The sequence below is a fragment of the Balaenoptera musculus genome, chromosome 2, assembly GCF_009873245.2.
Source record: "Balaenoptera musculus isolate JJ_BM4_2016_0621 chromosome 2, mBalMus1.pri.v3, whole genome shotgun sequence".
In the NCBI taxonomy this organism is placed as follows: Eukaryota; Metazoa; Chordata; class Mammalia; order Artiodactyla; family Balaenopteridae; genus Balaenoptera; species Balaenoptera musculus.
Genome location: NC_045786.1, coordinates 36,261,762 through 36,283,553, shown reverse-complemented (window position 1 = coordinate 36,283,553; position 21,792 = coordinate 36,261,762). Strand labels below are relative to the sequence as shown.

The following is a 21,792-nucleotide window of genomic DNA, read 5'->3' as shown; positions in this document are numbered from 1 at the left end:
TTAGAAAGCCTGCTAGTTTCATTTTGAAAAAGCAAATAATTTAGAAAGACTAATAGAAATGATAAGATTATAAAACAAAACCAGTAAAGACATACTGTAAAGAATATTCAAAGATATTAAAATAGACTATTAAAGAATTATAAGAAATCATATTAGATAAAATGATATATTAAAAAATAGTTTGAGGAAAAATAAATCACTTCAGCTAGAAGGTTATCTCTCCAAGAGGACTGGGTGACAGCCAGAGTAGCTATTGGGAATCCAAGAACCCATAGCCCCACCTCTCCTCGACATTAAAGGGAGGAACCTTCAGATAGAGGCACCTTTAGACCTTCAAGCTACATTCCATAGAGGCTACTAGATGCCTTGGGATTATCTTGGGGTGGGTGGGTGGAGATGCCCCTAACCAAAGCTTTAGCCTGGCCCTGTTTTTTTTCTTTTGGGGGGGGGGCGAGGGGGGTTGTTGTTGTTTTACCCTGGGCATAATAGCAAGTACAAATCTGATTCCTGGCGTTCCCAGCTCAAAAACTTCAGAAGCCCTTTCACTAGTTCCTGAATCAAGCCCTCACAAACCGTGTTTTGATGAAGGGCTCCTTCCCCGCTCCCTGGGCTTCTCGCTCCTCCCCCTCGGTCCTCCAACCCCACTAACCCTCTAGCAGTGCTCTCACAGGATGGGAGCTGACATGTACTGTATTTCTCAGTCTACACTGTACATTTCCTAGGTAGAGCCCAGTGCTGTCTTATACCCTGTTGTATGAACAGGTTCAGCTCCAACCCACACTCTATCCCTGTCTGCAAACTACATCTCCTGATCTCCGTAAACAGGTCTTCAATAGCCAGGTGGTCTGAAGTGTCTGAATTGCCTAAGTGTCTGTGTATCTTAAGAAACGTTTCTTTTCTGGGTCTCAGTTTCCTTATCTCTAAAATGACGTGTTAGAACACAGATTGTATTTAAACATGTTGGTTGGGAGCTGGGATGCTTTGAAGACGGAGGGACTGTACGTTTTTTGTATGCCCCCTCCGCGCCCAGCCTCCCAAAACAGGGCCACAGCATACATTCCATAAAAGCTTGTTGAATTGATACCAATAAGCTTCTACCCAGTGCTTGGCGCTTAGAGGCCCTCAACAAATAATTATTAAGTTTAATTGAATGTTTGATCTCACCATTCTTGAGCACAGGAACCATGTATTCACTAGGGCCCCGGTAATAGAAGACCAAGTCAGCTAGCTGGGTTTGCGTTCTCAAGAGGTTCACAGTTTAGTGTAGGAGGCTAAGACAATAACTCGTTCATTTAACAAATATTTTTTTTAACGTCAGTGTGTACACAGGTGGAAAAGGTGAGGCAAGAGTGATCATTCCCGGCTCCAGATGAGGTTGAGACATTGATTGATTCGGAGCGGCGACCTTCTGACCTTTTCATTGGTTGTCGCGAACCCTCCCTTCTATCACCCAACCAATCCCGGAAGCGTGCTGGACGCCTCCCAGGCTGTGGGCAGCCAATCAAAAGTGCCGAGGGTGGTGGCAGCTGGGGTGCTGACGCCGATTTCAGTTCAGCGAAAAATGACGCGGCCCGGACCGTCCAGTGGCTGGGGGTGCAGGGAGACCAGGCTCCGGCGAGCCGAGCCCTCCGGGCGCTGACCGCCGGCGGTCATGGAGGACGAGCAACCCGACAGCTTGGACGGCTGGGTACCGGTCCGCGAGGACCTCTTCGCCGACCCCGAGCGGCACCAGCTGCGCTTCCTCGTGGCCTGGAACGACGTGGAGGGCAAGTTCGCTGTGACTTGTCACGACCGCACGGCGCAGCGGCGGCGGCGCGAGGGGAGCCAGCCCGGGCCCGAGCTGGTGTCCGAGCCCGTGTCCGAGGCCGCCGCGCCCCCGCCCAGCTGGGCAGGCCTGCTCTCGGCCGCCGGGCTCCGCGGCGCGCACCAGCAGCTGGCGGCGCTGTGGCCGCCGCTGGAGCGCTGCTTCCCGCGGCTGCCGCCGGAGCTGGACGCGGGCGGCGGCGGGGCCTGGGGCCTGGGGCTCGGGCTGTGGACGCTGGTATGGCCGGCGCGCACGGACCCCGGCGAGGCGGCGCTGCAGGAGCTGTGCGGGCAGCTGGAGCGCTACCTGGGCCAGGCGGCCGACGGCTGCGGCGGCGCCGCGGTGCGCGACGCGCTCTTCCCTGCCGAGGGCTGCGCGGCCGACTGCGAGAGCCCGCGCGAGTTCCGGGAGCGGGCCCTGCGCGCGCGGCGGGACGAGGCGGGGGCGCGGCTGCGCCAGGTACGCGCCCGCCGGGCCGTCGCCCGGTCCTTCTCCCTCTCGGTTCAGCCTCGGGCCCTTTTCCAGGGTGGGACGAGTGCAAGAGGGGGGTCCTTCTGCAGACCAGCGCGGGGAAGGAGCAGGTTAACAGCGTGATGCGCGGAAGGGCCGCGCAGCCTCGCAGGTGCTCTTCACCTGTCGGGGAGCAGCGAGGGGAATTCCGCGGAAGCCCCGCGGGGCCTATAGCGAGAGGACTAAGTTAAATCAAAGTTTAATCGCAGTTAGGAGCCAGGGTAGGCCCTTAAACCTTTCCCCTGAAGATGCTGGTGGAGCTGGCTGTTGTGACAGGAAGTGCCAGAGAATACTGAAAGCAAAACTAGAAATATCCCATCCGTGTAGGAAATGACAACACAGACTGAAGGTAAACAGTGACAGGTTCTGTGTATGAGGGAAGACCGATAATGGAGACAAAATATTTTAGAGGATGAAGGTGCTTCTAGGACACAGGTTTCTTAGGTGATAAAGACTCGGTCAAGTGGACAGCCGACAGGATGTGAGCTGTCTTCATCAGTGTGGAACAGCAGCAACATGAGTGCAATTTTAAGCTTGAAAGAGGTAATTAGAGAGATGGAACAATTCATTTTTTGAGTGGTAAGCTTACAGAACTGAAGGGGATTAACAAATGCACAAAAGGGTTTAAGAGAAAAATATGGCTCATATATCCACAACCAGCTGACTCTCCTGAGTCTAGATTTAGTGCTCTATCCCACACCCCGACATGCCTCTTGCTTGCCCTTTCTCATTATACGCCGTACTTAATCTGAGTGATTTTTCTCTGCCTTCATTTGAGGAAGGGGAGGTGTAAGAGAACAATCCAGGTACATTTCAAAATCTTAATTTTATCCTCTCAAGCTAAATACAGAATGAGCTTTTTATACACCCACTTCTCATGGGTCAATTTCACTTTATAATGTGAGGAAAACACAGGGCAGTTTCAGGTCAGTCAACTTTATCTTTTTTCAGTTTATTTTTGGCTGCGTTGGGTCTTTGTTGCTGCACGCGGGCTTTCTCTAGTTACCGCGAGCCGGGGCTGCTCTTCCGCTGCGGTGCGAGGGCTTCTCATTGCAGTGGCTTCTCTTGTTGCAGAGCACAGGCTCTAAGCGCCCAGGCTTCAGGAGTTGCGACTCACTGGCTCTAGAGCGCAGGCTCAGTAGTTGTAGCACACGGGCTTAGTTGCTCCGTGGCATGTGGGATCTTCCAGGACCACGGCTCGAACCTGTGTCCGCTGCATTGGCAGGCAGATTCTTAACCACTGCGCCACCAGGGAAGCCCAACTTTATCATTTTGAATCAGACACTTTTATTTTTTAGACAGCCGGTTTCTGACAGAAGTGGTTTTTCCTTAAACTGACATATATGTTACTATTGTAAAAGTTATACTTTACCCAATTTGAAGTTCATTCAGAGGTATTATGGCACTAGTATAGTTCATACTGTTAGGCTAGCTATTGACACTTGTGTGGTTCACCTGTTTACGTGGAACAGGTGGGCGGGGAGGGCTTAAATACAAAATATAGTGCATCCATGGAAGTGTATGTGATCATCTTAATACTCAGCTCATATTTAGAACAGGAAAGCAATTAATTCTAGAATTAAACCAGTTGCCAAGATTGCTAGTATATGTAAAGTGAAGCTGAATGTTTTGAATTCTGAATAGTCTAAGCAATAAGACTGAAGAGTATCAGTTGTCTTAAGTTTACTTTTTCATGTGTTTTAATATTTTTCAGGGAAACTTTTTTTTAATCCTAGTATTATCACCTGGATAAAATGTCAGCTGAACATAGATCACTTTATCCTTAAGTGGAGGGAAGGAAATAGAAGAATTTAAGGATATTGACTGGGAAAAAAAAAGTCTATACTATTACTTGATTTTATTTCTCTTCTCCTGGGGGGTAAGGTAATTTCTTACCAAATGAGTTTATCTAGATTATAAATGCTCAGTTTATTTTCTATCCTGCCTCAGAAGAAGCGCTCTGCAGAGGCTAGAGCCACATTTGTGATGCTAAATGAGTCTGCTGGGGGTTTGGTGGCAATATTAACCTGGGGGAATTAAGAGAGTTGACATGCTGGAGAAGTACTTGGAGGCATTTCTGTGTCCTTATGAGCTTTTAAAAAAGGAGTACATCCTCACAAAACCTTTATGGTCGGAGAAGTGATGAAAAATATCCTCAGTCTACACCCTATTTGATGCCTTTTTCAGGTCCTTTTCTCTGAGTACTTAGAGAAAACATAGTTGAGATAAAATTTTCAACTCTGCGTTCTCCTCCACCTCCCATTTATTATTATAAAAGTCCCCAGTTACTAAACAGTCTTCAAAAGCACAGTGCTGAATGATTGATTATAGTAATAATAGTCTACTGTGGATATACCATGATTTATTTAACCATTCTTACTGGGCATTTTGGTTGGAGAACAATAGCATTTTCATGTTTAATCAGTATTTTAAATTGATGCATTAAAGTTTAGAACATTCAGGTTTCTTTAGCTTTGTTGGTTTGGTATGATCTTATAAATACTGTCCATACGTGAGCTTTATTTACATTTTGCCTTCTAGGTGCTTCAAGGGCATGAAAAAGCCAACACCATGGTAGCATTAATGAAAGTGTATCGAGAGGAAGATGAAGCATACCAGGAATTAGTTACTGCGGCAACCCTGTTCTTCCAGTATTTACTGCAGCCATTCAGGGATATGCGAGAACTTGCAACTTCATGTAAGCTTGCTGTTTTGGTACGTTTTCTTTATATTTTTACTTTATGAGATTTATCCTTTATCGTATACTATTTCTTCAGTCGCATTGAAGATTCAATCTGTGTTTCCACTTTGGGTTTACCCTATATTTAGATACATTGTAGATATATCGAATTTATTATTTTTTAAATTGATTTCAGTTGAAGACATTTTACATCGGTCGTCTTAATACATTAAGATTTCTGCATATTTTCAAGGGTTACACACTTTCTTTGCTGATGACTTTTTTTTTAAATTTTAATTTTAATTGTTTGGCTGCGTTGGGTCTTCATTGCTGCACGCAGGCTTTCTGTAGTTGCAGCAAGCAGGGGCTACTCTTCGTTGTGGTGTGTGGGCTTCTCATTGCAATGGCTTCTCTTGTTGCGGAGCACCGGCTCTAGGCACGCGGGCTTCAGTAGCTGTGGTGCATGGGCTCAGTAGTTGTGGCTCGTGGGCTCTAGAGCGCAGGCTCAGTAGTTGTGGCACATGGGCTTAGTTGCTCCGCGGCATGTGGGATCTTTCTGGACCAGGGATCGAACCTGTGTCCCCTGCACTTGGCAGGTGGATTCTTAACCACTGTGCCACCAGGGAAGTGATGACTTGTTTTTGATGTGTTGCTTATTTACTTTAGCTTATTTTCAGCCTCTAAGGACACATGCAGACTTATGAGAAATAGGATGAAAATTTAAATAGCAAGGCCCTGGATTGTAATTCAGTAAATTAAACTTTAGTAAATGCTGTCATTGCTCTTATTTCATTGAGCCATGGAACACTAGTTAGAATAAGCATTATCATTCCAGTGTTATAAATGAATCTGGAACCAAGGTTGGTGGAGAGGTTCAATAGCTTTCTCTGGTTCTAAACCAGCTGGAATCAGAAGACAACAGAGAGATCTCTTGATCTCTGCCCCCTGCACTGGGCCATCCTTCCACACATGCACTCATGGCCACTGCCGGGCTACCGTAAAAGTGGTATCATGTTTAGATGAAACTCATGCCAGCCTAACCTGTGGAGAAAGTTGTTCTGTTCCTTATTTTGCAAATCTATTACTTGGATTGTCTTACTTCCTGTGTATATTTTTTCTTTCTCTAAATAACAGCTGTACTGAGATATAATTCACAGACCATATAATTCACCTATTTAAAGTGTACAATTCAGTGGTTTTTAGTATATTCAGTTTTGCAACCACCAGCACTGTCTAATTCCAGAACATTTTCATCTCCCTGAAAAGAAACCCCATACGCATTCCCCATTCCCCCCCAACTCCAGGCAACCACCCATCTGCTTTCTGCCTCTAGATCTCCCTTTTCTTGACATTTCATATCGTATGGAATGATTTGTGTCTGGCTCCTTTCATGTAGCATCAGGTTTTCCAGTTCCATCCATGTTGTAGTGTGTATTAGAACTTCATTTTTTTCATTGCCAAATAATGTTCATTATATGCACATAGCACATTTACATATCCACTTAGTGATTGATGGACATTTGGAACTTTCCACTTTGGGGCTATTATGAATAATGTTGCTATGAATATTTGTGTACAAGTTTCTATGTGGACATATGTATTCATTTTTCTTGGATATATGGATATGCTGGACCCTACAGTAACTCTGTTTAACCTTTTGAAGAACTGCCAGACTGTTTTCCAGAAATGCACCATTTTACACTCCTACCGGCAGTAAATGAGGGTTCCGATTTGACCACATCATCGCCAACACTTGTTATTGTCTGTCTTTTTGATTATAGCCATCCTAGTAGATGTGAAGTGGTATCTCATTGTGGTTTTAATTTACATTTCCCTGATGGCTAACCTGGGTATATTTCTTATGTCACTAAATCATGCTTGGTAGAAGAATTAGATACTAGATGACATAGTATATGTCACAATCATTCATGTTTTAGGTTATTGTATTACTTTTGCCCTTCAGAAAAGAATCACACTATTGAAAAGCTTCCTGCCATGTCCCTAAAAGAAACCACAGCAACAGCTAACACTTGAGTGTCATGTACCAGGCTGTTTGCTGAGTGCTTAACAATACAGATCTCATTCAAACAATCGTGTGTTATTATTAATAGAGAAACATAACTTGACAGCATTCCCTTCTAGAAAAGTTATTCGAGTAATACAAAGTAAAAGTAGGGTTTTTTTTCCTTTATACTCCAGAGTATCCCTTTGTCGTCCAAAGGATGCACCACTTAGAGCCTTATTCATACTCAGTAAGGAACTGAGGAATGAATGAAATTTAATTGACTATGTAGTAGTAATAAAAGTAGCTGAAATAATCCATGTGACCAATTTCCTTTCGATTTCCTAATGGCTCTACATTACTATTCTCTTTTACTAATACAACTTTCCCTTCTTTCTATAGAAGTCCTTGGATGAGGATGGTCTGGGTCCTAAAAGGATAGTTGCCCTGCAGAAGGAAGCCCAAGAATGGACCAGACGGGCTGAAGAAGCTATAGTCTCGATTCAAGATATTACAGTGAATTATTTTGAAAAAACAGTAGAAGCATTAGCAGGTAATAATTTAAAATGCTGTACTAAGATACATGTAATTTTCATTTTATTCGGAAAACATTTGAGTGCCTCTTAAGCACCAGGTTCTGTATTTTTTAGGTACTGGGGATTCAATATAAGGATAAGCATAAACAGCCACTGTACAGTCAGGTGAAGGGAGAGAAATCTTAATTATATCAATTATATATTCATTCAAACACATGGAAAATGGCAGTGGCAACAAGCCACATAAAGGAGAGAAACATGGGGCTCTGAGAGCTTAGGAGAGAGAAATTAGGCCCAATCAGAGTGGCCGATGAAGGCTTCTGAGAAGTGGCACTTGCCCTGATATCTGAAGGGTAGATGGAAGTGGAGAAAGCAAAAAAGTGAGGGAAGAGTGTTCCAGGCAGGAGTAGCATTTGCAAAGGCCCTCTGGTTTTTGGGAGCTTGACAAGTCTGAGGAACTTGGGAAGTATGCCAAGTACGAGGAAGCCACGGGCTGGAGCACAGTACAGGCTCACCTCATGTCATAGCTCATTTCATTGCACTGCACTTTACTGCACTTCACAGGTATTATGTTTTGTACAGATTGAAGGTCTGTGACAGTCCTGCATTGAGCAAGTCTGTTGTAAAACAGCAAGTGCTATTTTCCAACAGCAGTTGCGCTTCATGTCTCTGTCACGTTTTTGGTAATTCTCCTCATATGTTCAAACTTTTTCATTATTATTATATTTTTTATGGTGATATGTTGATTAGTGAGTCTTTGATGTTATTATTCCAAAAAGATTACAACTCACTGAAGGCTTAGATGGTGGTTAGCATTTTTTAGTAATAAAGTATTTTTAAATTAAGGTATGTATGTGATCTCGGATGGCCTCAGCCTGCAGCAGCTTGAAGCAGGATTTCGGTTCCCTGGCCAGAGATTGAGATCAGGCCGTGGTCAGTGAGGACGCTGAATCCTAGCCACAGACCACCAGGGACCAGTGGCCGTGACAAGGCCTGGCCTGTCAGCTGTGTAGAAATGAATTTCCACATAGAGACAGAAAGTAGTGAAGCAAGTAAAAGTGTTATTAGGAGGAAAAAGAGTACAGTGACTGTGGATAGACCACACGGGTGGGCTCAGAGAGAGTCGCACCCTCATGGTAGTCTGATAACTTTTTACGGGGCCTTTCTTCCGGGTTTCCTTTGACCGATCATCTTGCTTTGCCTGGTTCTGAGTCCGTATTTGGTATATCTCAGGATCCTCCTGTGTGTGTGCGCATCTCTTAGCCAAGATGGATTCTAGAGGCCTAGGGTAGGTTGACATCACTTACTATGAGGTGGCGCCCCCTCCCTTTTTGACCTCCAAGGAGCCTTTCTGTGCATGTGTAGTCAGGAAGTTCTCCTTGACTTCGAGAATGAGGAATATGTGGTCTTTTATCTCTTATCTGGGCAGGGCCCAGCCTCCTCCATCATCCTGCTCTTTTTTTTTTTTTTTTTTTTTTTTTTTGGCTGTGTTGGGCCTTTGTTGCTATGCACGGGCTTTCTCTAGTTGCGGCGAACAGGGGCTACTCTTAGTTGTGGTGCACGGGCTTCTCATTGCAGTGGCTTCTCTTGTTGCGGAGCATGGGCTCTAGGCATGCGGGCTTCAGTAGTTGTGGCACGTGGGCTTAGTAGTTGTGGCGCACGGGCTTAGTGCTCCATGGCATGGGGGATCTTCCCGGACCAGGGATCGAACCCGTGTGCCTCCTGCATTGGCAGGTGGATTCTTAACCCAATGCGCCACCAGGGAAGTCCCCATTATCCCTGCTTTTATGGAGGTTTCTCCTATTACAGAGTTTCTGTCCACAGGGAGAAACTGTTTAGCCTGGGCCCATCTATCTCCTGCCTCAAATATACATGTTTTTTTAGGACATAATGCTACTGTACACTTATAAACCACAAAGTACAGTGTAAACATAACTGTTATATGCAATGGGAAACCAAAAAATTCATGTGATTCACTTTATTGTGACATTAGCTTTATTGTGGTGGTCTGGAGAACTGAACCTGCATTATCTCTGAGGTATGCCTGAATGGAGAATGTGGTTGGAGAGAATGCCAGCAGACAGGCAGGGATGAGACCATATGATCTGTGGGCTGGGGTGAAGACTTTTTATCTTAAATCATTTGTTGATAGTAGCCCCAAATAGCAACAACTTATTGTCTGTCAGTTTGTTAACTGTAGTACATTATAAAATGGAACGCCGTGTAGCAGTAAGCATGATTCTCTATAACTATTTTTATGAATAGCAAGAGTTCCCTGATATATTAAGTGAAATAAAAAAGATATAAAGCAGAATGATGATCCTGTGGGGGGTTTTTTGTTTGTTTGTTTTGGTCAAACTATATCTTCCTGTCTGTCTAGCTAAACATAGAAATAGTCTAGAAGTATACGCACCAAAATGTAAGAAGCAATTGCTTTAAGTAAGTGAGATTCATGATTTATTATTTTCTTTTTTTAAATGAAGTTATCTAAAATTTTATACCAATAACCATGCATTATTTTTGTGACAATAAAAAGTCACTAAAATACAAGAATTTTTCTTTTAAAAGGGATGTTTTGCAGGTAACATGGGAGGCAATAAACAACGAATTAGTTCAGGATAAATTTTTCTGTTTTTAATGAGTTGTAATTATGTTTTATTTTATTAATTACAATACAACAGGAATGCAGAAACAAATGGCACAGGATGAGAAGAGATTTGGTCAGGCTGCCTGGGCCACAGCAACTCCCAGGTTAGAAAAACTCAAGCTGATGTTAGCTCGGGAGACTCTGCAACTCATGAGAGCCAAAGAGTTGTGTTTAAATCACAAAAGAGCTGAAATTCAGGGAAAGGTGAGACAAAGATAAGTGAAACTTTGTTTTAAAAATACACTTTTATTTTAGGTAGAATCTTTCTTTCCAGGCATTGTGAAAGAGCTTCCTTTCTTCGCTTATTCCAACACCATCTTCCAGTAGATAAGAATTTGCAGACTGTGGAAAGTTGGCCATGAAGTTTCCCTTTGGTCAAAATGTTTGTGAAATATTATTTTTTTAAAATATATATATATTTATTTGTTTGTTTTTGGCTTTGTTGGGTCTTCGTTGGTGCGCGCGGGCTTTTTCTAGTGGTGGCGAGCGGGGGCTACTCTTCCTTGCGGTGCGTGGGCTTCTCATTGCCGTGGCTTCTCTTGTTGCGGAGCATGGGCTCTAGGCACGTGGGCTCAGTAGTTGTGGCTCACGGGCTCTAGAGCACAGGCTCAGTAGTTGTGGGGCATGGGCTTAGTTGCTCCGCGGCATGTGGGATCTTCCTGGACCAGGATCGAACCTGTGTCCCCTGCACTGGCAGGCGGATTCTTAACCACTGCACCACCAGGGAAGTCCCTGTTTGTGAAATATTATATTGTAGGATTCACTTGATGATAACATCAAGCTCAGTACTGATGTAGTACTTTAAAATCAATCAAGTACTCAGTACTTTAAAATCAATCAAGCTGTGTTTTCAGCACAATTTTAGAATAATCAAAGAGGTGCTTCATCCTAGAAGCGTAGTCACTTAATTTTTTTCCTGTAACAGTATGACTTTAAAGCAGAAAACATTTGTAAATACCTCATTGCCATTTCTTTTTCTCAAAACCTAAATGTTTTCATATGTTTCAGGGATGCGATAAGGTATTTGTGACAAACATTGAAGAAGGCATTTTTATCCCATTAAATGAAATGGAAAAGTGTTTCTTCTCTATTTGCTTTTTTATATTTGATATTGAACAAGGAATAGAAAATAACTTGAATGCTTGTAAAGTTTGCCTTTAATGTACTAATTATTTTAACTTGCTCTTATTTTTTTCATGAAAACAAGATGGAAGATCTTCCAGAACAAGAAAAAAAAATAAATGTTGTAGACGAATTAGAAATACAATATTATGAAGTTCAGTTAGAACTATACGAGGTTAAATTTGAGATATTAAAATATGAAGAAATACTGCTTGTTACACAGTTGGACTCTATTAAAAGACTTATAAAAGGTAAAATATATATTTAAATGTATATGTTTAAATTACACATTCAAGGAAATACAGATCATATTATCAATTATTTCTTGTATATTGTCTAATATATCTGAAATTTTCTAACAAAGTTTCCCTTTAGTACTTTATTATTCAAATAATATATTCATTGGTAAACACACAGCAAAACAAAGGGAAACTATTTATTACCCCAGTTAAATCATTTAGAGATACTTAGGCTCTATAGCTTTGTAGCCTTTTTTGTATGCTGATGTTTATAAATATCTTTCAGTTTCTTAAACCAAAACTATGTATCCTGTTCAGTAACCTCTTTTTCACTTAATACATAATAATCATTCTTCCATTTCAGTAAGTAAGAAAACCATCAAAAATTTTAATGGCTGCATAGTATTCCATTGTATAGACATGCCGGGATTACCAGTTTTTCACTGTTGTGAACAGCATTGTAGTGAAGAACCTTCCTTTACACATGTCTTTGTGTATATGACAGATTATTTCCTTGGAATAAATTTCTAAAGATGGAATCAGGTCAAGGACAATGCATATTTTACATTTTGACACGTACTTGTTAAAAAAAAACACTACAAGAATCATTTGATATGCAATTTTCTGTACCTCTATTATTTTCTAAATTTCTAAATTTCATTCTACATAATGGCCCTCTAGATAGGTTGTACAAAATGATGCTCCCATCAGCTGATTATGAAAATAGCTGTTTCCCGATACTTATTCCTTAAATTCTCGCCTACTTGAGAGCAAAAAATGGCATCTTCTAATTTTCATTTATTTAATCACAAGTGATGTTGAACACAATTTTGTATGTTTACTGGCCATTTGTATGTCTTTTATTCACGGCCTATTCATGGCCTTTGCCCATTTTTCTTTGGAACATTCCCTTTCTATATTAGAGATGTTATTCTATTATCTGTCATAAGTTGCAAATAATTTCTCTGTCATTTGCTTTTTCTTGCCTTGTAGGAATATTTAATTTTTATGAAGTCACCTCTATCAGTCTTCTGCTTTGGTGTTATACCTCCTTACCCCAAAATTATATCAGTATTTACTTATGTTTTGTTTCAGTATTCTTATGATTTTGTTTTTAAAAACCTTTGGCTCTTTAATCCAGGTGAAATTTATTTTGATGTGGGGTAGGAATCTAACTTTTTCCCCCAAATTGTTAGCAGTCCCAATCACTGGTTTTTAAAAACATTTTGCCCTGTTGCTTTGACTTTTACCTGTCTCATATCCAGAATTATCATATTTGTTTTGATCTATTTATGAATTGTTATTTTCTTTCACTGATTTGTGAGTGGCTTCTGGTGCCAGTACCATGCTGTTCCTATTATTGTACCTTGGAGGTACATTTTAGTATCAGGTAAAGCAAGTACTTCCCTCATTACTCTACTTTTCCAAAAATTTTCTGACTTTTCTCACTCCTTTATTCTTCCAGATGAACTTTAGAATCATTTTGGCAAGTTCAAAACAAAAAAACCCAAAAAACTCGGAATTTTTATTGGGATTGCACTTAACATTAGAGATAATTTGGGGAGAATTGTCGTCTTTTCAATTTTGAATCTTCCCATCCAAGAACATGGTATGTCTCTCCATTTACTTAAGTCTTTTTTTTCCTAAAGTTCCTCCAAGTTTAGTTATTTTCTTCATATAGATCCTGAACATTTAATTTAATCCTAGGTATTCAAAAAACTTTACAGTAGCTTCACGTTATAAGCACTTTACATATTTAGGAAAAACTTCTATTAGAAAAAAGTTAATCTGGAAGGATGCATGCCAAACTGTTCATGTTTTCCTCCAGGAATAAGATGCCAAAGAGTTGGTGAAGGAAGAGGAAAATTTCACTTTTTATTTTGTGTACTTCTGTAGGGCTTGAATTTGTTACAGTTAGCATGTATTTTTAAAAAATCAATATGTAATTAAGATTAAATATCATTAAGGCACCTTAATGATATACTGCTGGTAGAATGTAAGTTGCCTTTCTGGAGGAGGGTGATTTGACAGGAGTCATCAAGAGCCTTAAATATTCATCTGCTAAGGAAGTAATAAAAAATGTACACAAAGATTTATATTCAGATGTTCATCACAGTGAAATTGATAATAATAGAACATTGGAACATTCTAACAACAGAGAGTGCTTAAATTTGAGAATACTGTGTTGCCATTAAAATTATATTTCCATCACATGGAAAAGTTTCTCTAAGAATTCTGTTTATTGATATGTGTAGCTATATAAGTTGTGTGTATGTGTATGTGTGTACACATAGACATATATATACATAAATGTTATTCATAATTACAAGGATATTTAACTTTCCTTACATTAAAAAAGTATGCATTATTTTTAATAATAAGACATGTTTTTAAAAAATCATTAATATGTTTCTAGATAAACAGGATGAAGTTATCTATTACGATCCGTGTGAAAATCCAGAGGAACTTAAAGTCATGGATCGTGTAATGGGGCTGCAGGATGATAAGAATTTGGAGGTGAAGGAACTCAGCCGGCAGTGCCAGCAGCTGGAATCTAAACGGGGCAGGATCTGTGCCAGAAGAGCCCGTCTCAGGAACAGAAAGGTAGGAGCGCCCAGGGCAGCCTTCTTTTCTTACCCCTTCTGGGGGTTTCTTCTTTTATGAAAGATAAAGAGGTACTGAAAATAAGGCTTTTATCAATGATAAATTTTGTGTGTGTTTATGTAGCTATCAGTGGCTACAATTAAAATACATTTAAAATGTTTTTCTTAAAAAGATTCTTTTTCCTTTTGGATTTAAGCATTTGCCATCATCTTTAGATTTTAATTAAGTCTTTCAGCAACTATTTATTGAATGCCTATTACTTATACAGGTATTTTAAAAACCACAAAAGGTAGAAACTTCTAATCAGCTATAATAAATGCTAAAATTAATTTTATTGTGAATTGTTGATTATAAAATATCAGTCAGATAATATTCAGCTCATTTCAGTCCTTATATGTGGTGAGTGATTTTTTTTCTTAATTTTTAAACACTCCATGATTACATAAAAAAGTAACATAGGGGCTTCCCTGGTGGCGCAGTGGTTGAGAAACTGCCTGCCAATGCGGGGGACGTGGGTTCGAGCCCTGGTCTGGGGGGATCCCACATGCCGTGGAGCGACTAAGCCCGTGAGCCACAACTACTGAGCCTGCGCGTCTGGAGCCTGTGCTCTGCAGCGGGAGAGGCCGCGACGGTGGGAGGCCCGCGCACCGCGATGAAGGGTGGCCCCCGCTTGCCGCTACTAGAGAAAGCCCTCGCACAGAAACGAAGACCCAACACAGCCAAAAATAAATAAATAAATAAATTAATTAATTAAAAAATAAAAAAATGTAACATAGTAAGAAAGGCTAAGCATAATTGAAATGTAGTTTTTAATTTTCAGGTATTGTAGGTTGGATGTGTTATGTAGGTATATTTGGAGATATTACTTAGAACATTATGGGGAAATGTGTTTAAAATAATTGCATTGAAACAGGTCCTTAGGACACATCCCACTTAGGAATGTGGGACTGCCTGTATGTCCTCTCATTTCCACTTGGTTGGAGGATTTGCTTTTTCATCTCTCAAAGCACTAAATCCCAGCCATGGCCCTCCTACCGGGAAGGAGGGATTCCCGTAAGCAGCCCATCGCCCCGTATCACGTGACCGAGGAGAAGGCAGAAGCACCGAGCCACACCATAACTCCTATTAATAAATGCCTTATACTGCAGCCCAAATGCAGTGCTTTTTTCTTTTAACCTTTTATGCTATAGCCCATGGTAATATTAAAAACCATGTGGCGTTCAATTTATAACCAGGTAAAAAACAGATCTATGAAATTATATTATTCCCCCAGGATCACTGCAAAGAAAATCATCGACTCAGATTGCAACAGGCTGAAGAAAGCATAAAATATTTGCATCAGCATCATAGCGTTCAGAGGGTGAGTGGTTGAAGAAAAATGTTTTATATTTGCATAACATGACACGTGGGCTTAAGTTTGTACAAAGTGGAGCTCCACTGCCCCGTCAGCCTTGATCCTGAGGGGACAGCGCAGTCCGGCCCTGCAGCATGGGGAGCAGACGTGGGGGCTGGAGGAGGCAATAATGTCAGGTGACGGTCCCCCTCTTTCTCAGGACTTCTGAGAAGTTTACAAATATGTGTTTGTTTAAATACAGAAAAGAGACCAGAAAAAAGAGGAGGAGCAAAAGAAAAAAGAATGGATAAACCAAGAACGCCAAAAAACACTCCAACGATTGAGAGCATTTAAAGAGGTGAGTTCTAGAAATAATCACTTCGCCTGCATTGTCTGGGGAAATAAACGAAGATCACCCATCCTAGGAGAAAAGTATAAGGTATTAGGAATAGATAATTTGGGACATAAAATGTTTCCCAAATGCCATTATTTGTAGTCTATAAATAAAAAACAAAAATATTAGAAATATCAAGATGTTTTTGACCTTGCCGCACACTAGGGTTGCTGCTCTCCCCCCTGACCAGGTGGTGTGACTCTGCTCACCATGGTGTCAGCTGGCAGGGAAAACTGAAAATAGTTAAATTGCCCTTAGATTTAGCTGGTTGTTTCCTCATTTGTAATAAAGAAGTCTTTAAAATTTGGTCAAGGAAACACTGTGATATAAGTATAATTTTGTGCCCTATTAAAAGTGAATAGGTTTAAAAAAAAAAAAAAAGTAAATACTTATTTTAAAGTAACATTAAACTTGTTGAATGTAAAACATAAACCTGTTCTCATCACACACCTGCAACACACACCTTCATAATGACCCAAAAGAGAAAACCACCCACTCCCAGACATAAGTCTGGGATGAGGTATTGAAGGTGCACTGTGTGACACCAACAAGAAAAATAGGGGCCACCGGAGTGAATCAATCACGTCCTACAACTTCATCTTGTTTCCTGATATGCTTTCTACTCTGATCACTGCCATATACCAGGCATGTGCTAGGCACTTACATTCATTCTTATTTAATTCTTAAAACAACCTTGTGCGATATCATCACCACTTTTAAGATGAGTAACTGATGCTCAGGGTGATTACACAACTTAGCTCAGGGATATACAGAGTCAGAGCCACAGCAGAGATTCTCCAACCCGGGCAGCACATCGGAAGCACCTCTGGAGCTTCTAAAGCATACTCATGCCCAGACCCCACCTCCAGAGAGTCTGATTGTCCTGGGTGAGAGCCTGGGCATGAATGCGGGGGGCTACATGAACACAGATGAGCCAGGTGGACAGTAACTTGCTGGTCAGCTGTCACCCGAGGGTATTGATCAGCGTGGAGGAAGGGATTCCAGGGATGCAAGTCCAGCTCCGTCGCCCTGAACTAGTCAGAGCAGCGATGAACTTTCAAATGTAGACAGTGTGAAGATGGTATGCAGGTGACAGAATCAGACTGCCTAAGCTCTCAACAAACTGGAACGAGTTGACCTCAAATTGGTAAAAGTTGCAGTTTTTTTGGTCCATGGAAGTATACATCCCTCAAGATTAGGTCTTTGTAAGGTTAGGTTTTTCTTTAGTAAACTATACCTGCGAGACCAGAACTTCTTTATTTTTTTTTATTAATTAATTTTTATTGGAGTATAGTTGCTTTACAATGTTGTGTTAGCTTCCACTGCACAGCAAAATGAATCAGCCATACATATACATATATCCCCTCCCTTTTGGGTTTCCCTCCCATTTAGGACACCACAGTGAATTAAAGAGTTCCCTGCGCTATACAGTATGTTCCCATCAGTTGTCTATTTTATACATAGCATCAATAGGGTATATGTGTCAGTCCCAATCTCCCAATTCCTCCCACCCCACCCCCTTCCCCTTTGGTATCCATACATTTGTTCTCTATTTCTGCTTTGTCTGTGTCTCTATTTCTGCTTTGCAAATAAAGTCAACTATACCGCTTGTCTAGATTTCACATATATGCGTTAATCAGAACTTCTTTAATTCACATTTTTAAATTATAAAATTTAAACATAAAAATTAGAGAAACATCCATAATTCCTGTTTTAACTGTCACTTTGAGGTCCACCCTGCTGGTATTTTTCATACCTCTGTTTTTTTACCTGGTTATACATTCAACACCAGATCATCTGCACTTTTTAAGGATGTTTCAGACTTTGCACTACTTATGATTTTTCATGGCTGCCTAATACTTTAAATTCACCATAATTTTTTCAACTATCTATTGTTGATACTAAGTTTCTGATTTTTCATACTAAAAATGTGGTGAATGTTTTCATCTGTATATATCCTTTCATATCTTTATTACAGAGAAAGTATTCTATGAAAGGATATAAATGCTTATTTCTTAATATATAGATTTAGTAGCAAGGGTGGCTGTACAAAGTGAGAAGGAGCCACTTTGTGAATTAGAATAATCCACGCACAGAAATGCTTCAGTGTTCACTTATAGAAAGCTTCAGCATTTTGACAGTTTGCGTTTGTAGCAAGTTTCTCACAACAGTTTTTCATTTTCAGAGATGTCCAAGTCGCTCTGTCCTAAAGAGCTCTCGCCCACAACCTGTGGCTCCACACCGGCCGAGTGGACTTCCCCGGCAGACATCCCCGCCGACTTCTCAGATGACGGCGGTGATCCATCCGTCCTCTAGGAAAACCAGAAGCGCTCCCTTATCTGAAGTTAGTAACGTGATAACCCCTGAGCATGAAGACTGTGCTAGAAACATCCCTGTTCAGACTTTTGTTCCAGTTGGTGCCCAAACACACTCCAAATCAAGTGAGGAGTTGCCACTGCCTCCCCCTCCTCCTCCTCCTCCTCCTCCTCCTCCTCCTCCACCACCACCACCACCACCACCACCACCACCGCTGCCCCTCCCTGCTCCGCCCTTTTCTTCTCAATCTGCAAATCGTCGGAATTTACACTTCAGGACTTCAGCGAAAGATGATCAGCCGCATCCTCTAGTGTGTGAATCGCCCGCTGAGAGCCCGTGTGGTTCCTCAGACAGTTTTACCTGCCCAGGTAATCTGCCGAAGTGTCCCTGCTCACCAGGGGTGGTTAGGTGGTTGGAGCGTTCTAGCTTTAGGAACCTTCATCTTCAAATCAAAACCTTTTTTTAGAACTCTCTACAATCTTAAAATATTTCAGTATTTTTTGCCTTATCACTCTTTTATTGCAAAGTTAGCATAGACTAAATCTGAGTTTGATAAATGCTGTGGGAAATCTTTCTAAAATGAAGCAGTCAAAAAAATAGTAGACCACTTTTTGCATTTGCAAGTATAGCACACTGAATACACTTGAATATTTCTCTGTCTAATGAGGGCTATAGTTCTACTCATTATTCTAATTATGATTTAGACATTGATTATGGAGGAGATGGGCTGAAATCTGCCCAGACTCAGAGCCCACTGCTCTGGAGTGTATTTGTGTCTGTGTTTAAATTCTATCGAAATGCTGTGTACACTTGTTTTAAAGATTATGCCTGAGTACCTCTGCCTAGAACATACAAGGGGACTGTGAAAGGTGATGTGAATTATACAAACAGAACAGTTCCAAACTGTGGTTCTGGTAATGCGTATCTAGTTATTCTGAGTTCAAGGTTTCTTTGCACCTGGAGCCAGGTACAAATGAAAATGTGCACACTCTTAGGTAGAGACCGGAGGCCCATTTCCATGGGGTCTGTGGCAACATCGTGTAAATGAAAGCGAGAGCTCACGTGCCTGGGCCTAGACGAGAGATGGGACGTGGCAGGGCTTTGCGGGGGGAGCCCTGTTCCCGGCCTGGTGTAGCCCACACAGTGTGGGAAGCCCTGATCAGCTCACACACACTGCCTCAGTTCACTGGAAAGAATAATAAAATGCCCTCGATGGTGAAACTCTGTCTTGTTACTCCTAGAAGGGAAATGTAATAACAAGTTATAGGTTAAAATCCAAAGTGTTTTGTTAGCCATGGCATGGCCTTTCAATTCTGAACTAGAAATGACTATTCACCTTGAAGTCTCACATGGAAGATCCCTAGATGAGTGGCTACAGTCATGCCCCGGTCTCCAGCAGGAGGTAAAAGATTTTACCCCCGCAGGGGTCTCAAGGTGCCAGAGTGAAAAATAGCTTCTCTTCACCAAGGCCTTGAAACTCTGATCTAATCTGTGTTTTGACAGCATTTTACACCCTCAAAAGTAGAGCACGTAAGTTACGTCAGGGTAATGTAGGTGGAATTAAACACACTATATACAGAGAAATGTGCCAGTGCCACCCACTCTGGGTTCATTGAGCTAGTGATTAAAGTTTTGCTTTAAGCCTTTTCATGTGTGGAAACCTACTCGCTTCATTATCACAGAACGAGTCATCACTGACTAATATCCAAGACTGAAGTTGGAGAAATACAGTGGGGTACGTTAAAAAATTTTGTTAAGTGGGAAGGGAAATGGAGGAGATACAATTTTAGAGCTGTCAATGCACATTGGGTCGGATTACTTAACACCCCAGGAATTCATAACTATCTTCAGGGTTACACAAAAGGATGATAACACCTGTGTCTTGAGAAACAGCCACCCTAACAGAAGGTGTGTTGACTTTTGACTGTGCCTGGGAGTTGCTATGGATTTGAAGAAGTACTGGAAAATAAGTGGTCAAGGTAAAATATTAGCAATTAGACTATCCTGGATTCAGAAAGGGAGCTGATGGTTGACCTCTCTAGCAGATAATCAAAGCATTTGTTTAATGGAATGATGATGATTTGTTTACATCATGGCATTAACTTATGGGTGACTTAACCCTGTTAACGAGTACAAAAATGTCTCGGCATCTCAGGGAGAAAGAGTTTGATTTCGTGACTCCTTGCTCTGTTTACTCAATTTCAGGGTCGATGGACGAAGTGCTGGCCTCCTTAAGGCATGACAGGGCCCCTCTCCAGAAGGTGCAAGCGCCCACATTGTCCCCTCCCCGTGCCTCAGTCAATGAGCACATTCTGGCTGCCATAAGGCAAGGGGTCAAACTGAAGAAAGTTCACCCTGACCTTGGCCCGAGCCCCAGCAATAAACCCACCAGCGACCTGGAGAGGAGCATCAAGGCGGCGCTTCAGAGAATTAAGAGAGTATCTGCTGACTCGGAGGAGGAGGACGATCGTGATGAGCAGAACCCTAGCGAGTGGGACCGTTAGCCTCTCCGCCAAGGCCCAAGGCTCGTTCTGGAAAAGCATGTGAATGGGGTGCTGGCAGACTGGCCACATAACGCCCCGAAAGATCAGCAGGGCTGGGCGTGTGACGTTGCAGCTTTATTTAACGCTGCAGCTCTTAAAGTCAGGGAAGGAAGGAGAGACGTGGTGCCTTTCACGCATCTAAGAACCCCCGGTGAGCACCGCTGGCATAAGAAAATGGTAGTTATTGTTCACCACGGATAATCTAGAATCATTCCCTTATTCTGAAAAACGTTTACACTGCTATGGTAAACAGCACTACTGACCGTTCCTCCCGAGTGTGTGTAGTGGTTTCCTGAGATTGAAAGGTTTGAATGTGAACGTTATTTTAACAATAATCCGAATAAGTTGCTTATAAGCAGAAATTATTTTAAATATTTTACAGGAAATGTATTTCATGTATCAGGCAGTATATAAACTCATAATAAAGAACTATTTATAATGCATCAGTGTCACTCATGAGGAAATGAAACATAATATCTTAACACAACCATCCCTCCCTTGGCTGGGTTTAGCTGAAATCTTATTAAAAACATTAAACGGGACTTCCCTGGTGGCACAGCAGTTAAGAATCCGCCTGCCAACGCAGGGGACACGGATTCGAGCCCTGGTCCAGGAAGATCCCACATGCCGCGGAGCAACTAAGCCCATGCGTCACAACTACTGAGCCTGCGCTCTAGAGCCCACGAGCCACAACTACTGAAGCCTGCGCACTCTAGGGCCTGCGTGCCGCAATTACTGAGCCCGTGAGCTGCAACTACTGAAGCCCGCGCACCTAGAGCCCGTGCTCTGCAACAAGACAAGCCACTGCAGTGAGAAGCCCGCGCACCGCAATGAAGAGTAGCCCCTGCTCACCACAACTAGAGAAAGCCTGCACGCAGCAACGAAGACCCAACTCAGCCAAAACAACAACAACAACAACAACAAAATCCCCAAAACGTTAAACATTTATTTAAGCAAATACTAAGGGTCGGGGAAGAGTGTTGTTCCCCTTAGGCACTCATGCTGGAATCATTTCTCCTCCTTGCTTTGTGTTAAAATTAGGAAAGGGGAAGAGACCCATAC

At 41.8% G+C, this 21,792-nt stretch overlaps 1 protein-coding gene across 1 annotated transcript; it reads left to right on the top strand.

Annotated features, from left to right (window-relative positions):
* Window positions 1-129: 129 nt before the first annotated feature.
* WHAMM (WASP homolog associated with actin, golgi membranes and microtubules) lies at window positions 130-21,173 on the top strand. Its single transcript, XM_036842689.1, has 10 exons — window positions 130-2,263; window positions 4,856-5,029; window positions 7,399-7,549; window positions 10,214-10,383; window positions 11,387-11,552; window positions 13,957-14,144; window positions 15,418-15,504; window positions 15,740-15,835; window positions 18,057-18,555; window positions 20,393-21,173. The coding sequence occupies exons 1-10, from the start codon at window positions 1,652-1,654 to the stop codon at window positions 20,689-20,691; spliced, it is 2,442 nt and encodes an 813-aa protein (XP_036698584.1). The 5' UTR covers window positions 130-1,651; the 3' UTR covers window positions 20,692-21,173.
* The last annotated feature ends 619 nt before the right edge of the window (window positions 21,174-21,792 follow it).